General features: G+C 56.9%; 1 protein-coding gene across 2 annotated transcripts; it reads left to right on the plus strand.

The window, feature by feature from the left end:
• The first annotated feature begins 1,887 nt into the window (after positions 1–1,887).
• On the plus strand, positions 1,888–5,873 carry MARVELD1 (MARVEL domain containing 1). 2 transcript variants are annotated; one of them, XM_058543690.1, is made up of 2 exons: positions 1,888–4,071; positions 4,854–5,873. In XM_058543690.1, exon 1 carries the CDS (start codon positions 2,017–2,019, stop codon positions 2,536–2,538), a length of 522 nt encoding a protein of 173 aa, XP_058399673.1. In that variant the 5' UTR covers positions 1,888–2,016; the 3' UTR covers positions 2,539–4,071; positions 4,854–5,873. The 2 variants fall into 2 exon arrangements, with proteins under 2 accessions (XP_058399673.1, XP_058399672.1); XM_058543689.1 differs by having other exon boundaries at positions 1,888–4,044; positions 4,854–5,870.
• The last annotated feature ends 820 nt before the right edge of the window (positions 5,874–6,693 follow it).

The raw sequence follows: 6,693 nt of genomic DNA on the forward strand, positions 1-6,693 counted from the left end.
ACACACACACACATACACACCCGGGTCCCAGCACTAGGGACGGTGAGGTAGTGATGAACAGCCAGGCTGTCTGCCTCCAGGGCCTGCACCCTGAGCCTCTACGTCACGCCGTCTTACATAAATGTGGGTGTTATACGTATTTATACCTTAAAATATGCATCCAGAGCTTTCTTAGGTACCTGTAGGCGGGGCTGAGTTGGCAGTGAGAGGTATTAGCCCCCTGAAAAGGCACCCTGTTTTTCTCCCCCAAGGGGAGCCAGGCTGCTGGAAGAGAGACCTGCTCAGCCAGGCCAGGGGCCAGTGACCTCATCCCATGACCAGGTGATGAGGGACTAGCTCTGCAGGGTGGGATAAGCTGGGGGTCTGGTGCATGCACAGTCCCCAGGCTAAGAGGGGTCCTCTCAGTTCCACTGCTGTTCCTGCAGCCACTCTGTCATCCACTCCACTGACATTTACCAAGTCTCCTATGTGCCAGGCACAGGCAAAGAGGGATAAGATCCGGTAACTGCTGCAGAGGGATGCTGTAAGTGGGGGCCTAGAAGAGCCAGTAATCAACAGCCAGGGAGGCTGGACCAAAGGAAGGAGCATTTAAACTGGGCATGGAAGGACAAGTAGGAGTTTGCCAGCCAAATGGGGTCTGGGAATGAAGGGCATTCTGAGCTTATTTGGGAAACTTAAGAGGTTTGGAGGGGTTGGCATGCTGGGTGTGAGCACGGGTAAGGAAAGGAAGTGGAAAACCAGGAAATTGGAAGTTGGTTGGGGCCAGATTGTGAAATATGCCCATAGAGAAGATAGAACACCATCCTGTGGTCAGTGGGGGAAGCAGTGTAATAAGCAACCAGGTCTGTGTTTTAGAAAGATGCCACAGTGCAAAATGATTGGATGGGAAGGGGAGAGAAGCGAGACCAGCCGCAATTACCAGCTTCATGGTCTTAACCCCTCTAGGCTTCTTTTCCTCATCAGCAAAATGAGGAAAATAACTGTATGTATCTCCTGGGTTGTTTTGAGGCTTAACTGAGAACACATGTAAAGCACAGAAATAATGTAAACCTTCCATAGGCTCCATCCATCACAGGCGGCTTTGCCTCGTAGTTAAGCACATGAGCTTTGCTGTCTCTTAGACCTGGGTTTGTGTCCTGGCCACGTGGGGAAGCATATTCTTAATCTAGGCAAGACTTCATGGCAAGGAGGGTTGGAAAAAGAGGTTGGACTGATAGGACTTTGCTTTGTGGCGTGTGGGAGAGGCAGTGGGGCCTTTGGTGGGTGATGGTCCCTTTCTCCGACACGGAGAACTCGGATGGCTGAGACAAAGTCTGAGCCCAGCTTTGAACAGGTAAGTTTGAGGTGGGCACTGGCAGGATATTCCGGATGTCCAGGTGAGAATGGATGTCAGATCAAGCCCAGCACTGCTTTCCCCCAGCGCCAAGGTAGGGCCAGGAGGCCCGGGTGGGCGCTAGGACAGGAGAGAGGAGAAAGAAAGGGGCCCAGCCAGAGGCTGGGAGAACGCTCCCAGAAGACAGCCTTCCCCTCTGAGGCTGGATTGGAGCCGGGGACGCAGGGCGGGCTGGGCGGCCCCAAATGTGGCAAACGTGGCCTAGCCGGATAGAGCCGAAGGCCCGCGGCGGGCTGGGGGGTGCGCGTGCCCTCCGCCCTGCCTTGAGGAAGGAATCCGAGCTGAGTCTGGCGCCGCCGGGAAAGGGGGGCGCCAGGGTGGTGAGCGAGGCCCAAAGAGAAGGCAGGAAGCCGGGAGGAGCAAGCAGGGGTGGAGACCGAGGAGGAGAAGGGAAGGGGCGGGTAGGAGGGGTGGAGAGAGGGAGAGAGAAAGAGAGGAGGGCTGGGGGAGGAGAGAGGGGAGGAAGGGTGGGGAGAACGGGAGAGGAAAAGAGGAAGACCAGGAGGGGAGCGAGGAGGCCGCGGCGGGCGCAACGGGCACGTCGGCCGGGCCGCCCCCGCGAGCAAGGCGCCGCCATTCCGCTGCTCGGGGCGCCGCCGCCGCCGCCACCGCGCCCGGGGGCCATGCTCCCGCCGCCCCCGCGCCAGCCGCCGCCCCAGGCGCGCGCGGCCCGCGGGGCGGTGCGCCTGCAGCGGGCCTTCCTGCGCGGCCCGCTGGGCGTGCTGCGGCTGCTGCAGCTGCTGGCCGGCGCCGCCTTCTGGATCACCATCGCCACGAGCAGGTACCAGGGCCCCGTGCACTTCGCGCTCTTCGTGTCCGTGCTCTTCTGGCTGCTGACCCTGGGCCTCTACTTCCTCACGCTACTGGGCAAGCACGAGCTGGTGCCCGTGCTGGGCTCGCGCTGGCTCCTGGTCAACGTGGCGCACGACCTGCTGGCGGCCGCGCTCTACGGCGCCGCGACGGGCATCATGATCGACCAGACGCAGAGCCACAGCTACTGCAACCTCAAGAATTACCAGATGTCCTGCGCCTACCACGCCTTCCTGGCGGCCGCCGTCTGCGGCGGCCTCTGCCTCGGCCTCTACCTGCTCTCGGCGCTCTACGGCTGCTGCCGCCGCTGCCAGGGCGAGCAGGAGGTGGCGTGAGGCCGCCGCGCCGCGGGGCGGGGGACCCCCTGGAGATCAGCGCCCCAGTCCTTCCTGCCGCCGCCGCCCCGCGCCCGTGCGCCCTGGCACCCGCCCCTTGCCCTGCCTTCCCGCCGCCGCCCGCGCCCAGGCGCCCTGACACGCAGCTCCCTCCCGACGGCAGCGCCACCGCCCGGGGTCTGGACCGCTGCGCCGGACGCGCCGTCTCCAGGGACCAGGGCAGGGCTACGTTCGAGGGGCGGACGCGCACTCTCGGACCGGCCGCCCGGAGGCGAAACCTTGCGGTCCCCCTTCCCCTTCGCTGTTGAGAGCGAGACGTGGACAGGCGCCGCGTAGATCCGGGGGAGGCTCCCAAATTGCAACCAGTCTTCTGGCTGCGCCGCTTTCCCCTCCCTCACGCTCCGCAGTCGGAAGAGCACCCCTTTCCCTGGCCGCTCTTCCAGCCTCGAGTGCTGTAAAAGACAGGCACGCCGCCGCGGGCGGAGCTGGGGACAGGCCTCCGCTGGTCCCGAAATGAGCGACGAGTTTGGTTTCAGCTTGGCATTGTGCGGGCATCCTGCGCAGTCCTTCCTGGCCCATCCCTCGGTGCTTTGATGTCGTGGGGTGGGGCCCATTTGGAGAGGTGAGGATGGATAGGAAGGGTCCGCAGGCTGCCCCCTTACACCTAGGAGTCTCACTCTCTCCTCTGCCTGCTCAGCCTTTGTCCTCGCGGTTCCTGGAGGCCAGCCCAACGCACACTAGCTTCCCCGGCCTGGCTTTCCCAGGCTTCCTCTCACAGGCTTCTACTCCGTCCCCACCTACCAACATCACTTTGCGTTAGGGATCCCACAACACCGTCAAGGAATGTTAGGGTGAGCCCCACTCCATCTTTTTACAGATGGAGATGGAGCTTGCTCCTGGGTACAGCCAGAATAAGATTAGAACCCCGTCTCGGGCTCCCAGTCCAGCACTGTTTACATGAAAGCAGTGGGTGTTCCGAGGAATTCTGGCTCAGGAACTACCCTCCAAAAGAGGGTTGCAAGGCCAAATGGGTTTGTTAAAGGTGCTGTCTCCCCTTCTTGGAGATTCACGATGCTCATTAGCATATTATAGGCTCTGAGAAGTCCTGCTGTAAAAGAAGCCCAGGAAATTTAGTTTACAGTGTTAACTGCCTCTGGACCTGGGCCAGTTGTTCCCACCTTAAGGTTCCCAGCAGCCCTGTGCTGTCTGGGTTCTCATTCATTCCTAAGGGGCCTAACTCATTGGCTATGGTCTGTGAAGATTTGGGAGCTCCCTCCCTTTCCCAAGGAATTTCTCTAGCAAAGGGAGAAGATAGCTGCCCCACCAGGCCAGCCAGAGGCCTGGGAACTGGTGGATTTGAACATTCCTTTACATTCTTTGGGAAATGAAACCAAGGTTATCCAGATGGTTTCCCAGTCAAAAGGAACATCACCTGTAAGAGATCCTGGCCTTGACTGTGAGCAGTGGTCACACTCACCAAAGAGAAATAAACTTTCTGGAGCTGGGGTGAACAGCTGGCCCGGCCTCTGTAAGGTAAAACAATTCTTGGTTTTCGAGGGTAGGGGTGGGTGGGTCATAGGCCTTTGAATAGAAATACAGAGCCCCTTCCTTTTCTATAAGTTATAGGGTTTTTATTCGGAGAACAAGTTGGAGGGATGACAATAATAACCACAATGTCCAAAGAGTTGTGACTATTCAACCTTTTTGCTAAATCCTTCAAAGTCTGCTCTTTGAAAAATTCAGTCCTCTCTGGATTAGAAACTAGAATAGGGGAGCCTGAGTGTGTTTTTGTGAGCATGTTTTTATGGCTTAAGTGGAGAGGTGTTAGGTTTCTCTGTTGTAGTTGTGCAGATCTGGGTGGGGGTGGGGAGCACTTATATCAGTTTTATAGTCACTATCGGAGCATTTGTCTAGTCTTGCTAGACATTTCATTTCATTCTCTCAACAACCCTATTGAGGAGGGTTTTATTATTAGTCCCAAATATTAGTCCCATTCTGTATGAGGAAAATGAATCACAGAGAGGTTAAGTAACTTATCCAGAGTCTCCCAGCTAGCGGATGGTAGAGCTAGGATTTGAACCCTGGCAGCCTGGACCAGGCTGTACTGTATACAGTAGGGGATCAGTACATGTTAGATATTGTTAGCATGGTTATCTTCAGTGTCTCGGTTAAGCTGGCGTCCTGCTCCCATACTCCAGACAGGGTAACTGTTCCCTCAGCCCTACCCACAGGTGCCAGCCAGAGCCTGGGGGTGGGCTTTGCTGAGATCCTTGGGGTGCCTCAGAAACCCAGTGACTTTGGTTCTTCTGTTGCAGGTTTCCATGTTGCCGAGGCCAGGCAGATTCCTGGAGCTGCTCATGCCGACCTCTCCCAGGGCCTGTTTCCCTGGGTCGGCAACACCATTCTGGCCTGGGCCAGCAGAGGGTTTCAGAGTGGGGAGAGGGAACGACCTCTGCCCAGCAGCTTCCGTTGAACACCATCCAGAAGAAGAGCCAAGATGGGTGAAGATTCATTTTGCCTTAACATGAGAGAAATCCTGATTCTCCTTATGCTATGACTTGGGCAGAAGATTCCAGACTCCTGAAACTGAGCTGTGTGCCTCTCTGCCCTGAACAATGGGTTTTAGCTCCAGCTTTTGTTCCTTTTCTCTTTTTTAGATCACTGTCTAAGCTGTATCCTCAGCTCAGATCCAGCCCCCCGAAGACTTCTTCTTAGCCCCCCAGCCCATGGTGCTCTGTCTGTGGGCAGGTGACCTTACTCAGGAGCAGACAGCTCCTTGGCCTTCATGGTACCTTATCCATCCAGATGTGCCTGAAACATTCCAGGGCTCACTGGCTCTTCTAGATGTGCCTTCCCACTTGGCCTCCAGCTGTTTCTCCAGATATGAGAAGGATATGTAAGACGGCCCCACACCCATCCCCTCCTCGCCCTCGAGGCCTTGTGCCATAGAAATGGCCACCTGACCTGGCCTGGAACTTTTGGGTACTGGAGGCAGTCTCATTGGCTGCCCTCTTTGGACTCCAGGACTCAGTCCAGCCCGAGACCACCGTGGGCTGCTCTCAGCCCAAAAGTCTGGGACCACTTGTGGACACACGAGATGATGTCTCCAGTATTCTACAAAGGCCAGAAGGAAGGGTGGGAGTGGGAGGGGTGAGCGTGGGTAGGGAGAGGGGACACATGTGCCTCATTCAGTAGTTTAGTGGTGATTACTAATATGCTTTTCTAAATAAAGTTTGGTCTGTCTGGTCTTGGGGCATGTGTCTTCTCTCCTGGACCCCTGCAGTGACCCTCTGTGCTAGGTCCCCCTGCCTCCCTCCATCTTCTCGTTATGCCACACTGCCCTGTTTTCTGATTCCTCTCTGCCTCCCCCGCTTTCCCTTTCCTTTTGGGAGGGAAAGAAAAATGAGTTCACAGATTTCCAGTACAGTTAGGGCAGGACACGGGAAGCAGAGGGAAGAGAACTGCCCGTGTCTGTTTCTGGCCGAGGCTGGAGGGGATTCCAGAGGCTGCTGTCCTGGCTCTCAATGGGCCCTCTGTTTGGGAAGCTCCAGTGCCTGATGAGCAGCCTCAGAATGACTGTGGTCGTGGAACCAGAAGGGTCCTGTTCTAGTGCAACCCCATCACTTACAGAAGGGGAAATGAGCCCCAGGGTGGAGTGGCAACGTCTAATGTCACCTAGCTGACTAGGGGCAGAGTGGGGTCTCCTAGAGCCCAGGCTCTGGTTCTTTCCTGCAAAGCCCTGCCTGCTCTGGTGTTTTCTCCTGCACACACCCCACTTGGTTTTCCTCCCATTCCAGCCACAGCCTGCTGACTGACAGTGCTCTGGAAAGGGCCTGAGGGTAGAGTTAACAGGCTTCCTTGGCCGTTCCTCCCTCCTGCGCCCTGGGCCTGAAGTATGCGGCCAGGAAATAGGATTCTGCTGGCAGATCTCAAAACCCAGCTAGAACAAGGATCTGGTGCTCCCGTGTGCTCCACACTCACTCTCTTCCAAAGCACCCTGCCCAACACGCAACGCACACCCTCCTCTTCCTGGTTTGGTTTGGGATTTCCAGAGTGGAAGAAATGTCACCACTGCCAAGGCCCTTCTCTTACTCCCCTCTTCCCTCTGGGGCTATTCATGAATTTCACTCAAAAAGTCCCTCCTCTCCCCCTTTA

The sequence above is a fragment of the Diceros bicornis genome, chromosome 6 (assembly GCF_020826845.1).
Source record: "Diceros bicornis minor isolate mBicDic1 chromosome 6, mDicBic1.mat.cur, whole genome shotgun sequence".
Taxonomy (NCBI): domain Eukaryota; kingdom Metazoa; phylum Chordata; class Mammalia; order Perissodactyla; family Rhinocerotidae; genus Diceros; species Diceros bicornis.

Coding starts and splice junctions, on each gene's coding strand:
- MARVELD1 (XM_058543690.1), top strand. CDS start 2,017: ATGCTCCCGCCGCCCCCGCGCCAGCCGCCGCCCCAGGCGCGCGCGGCC.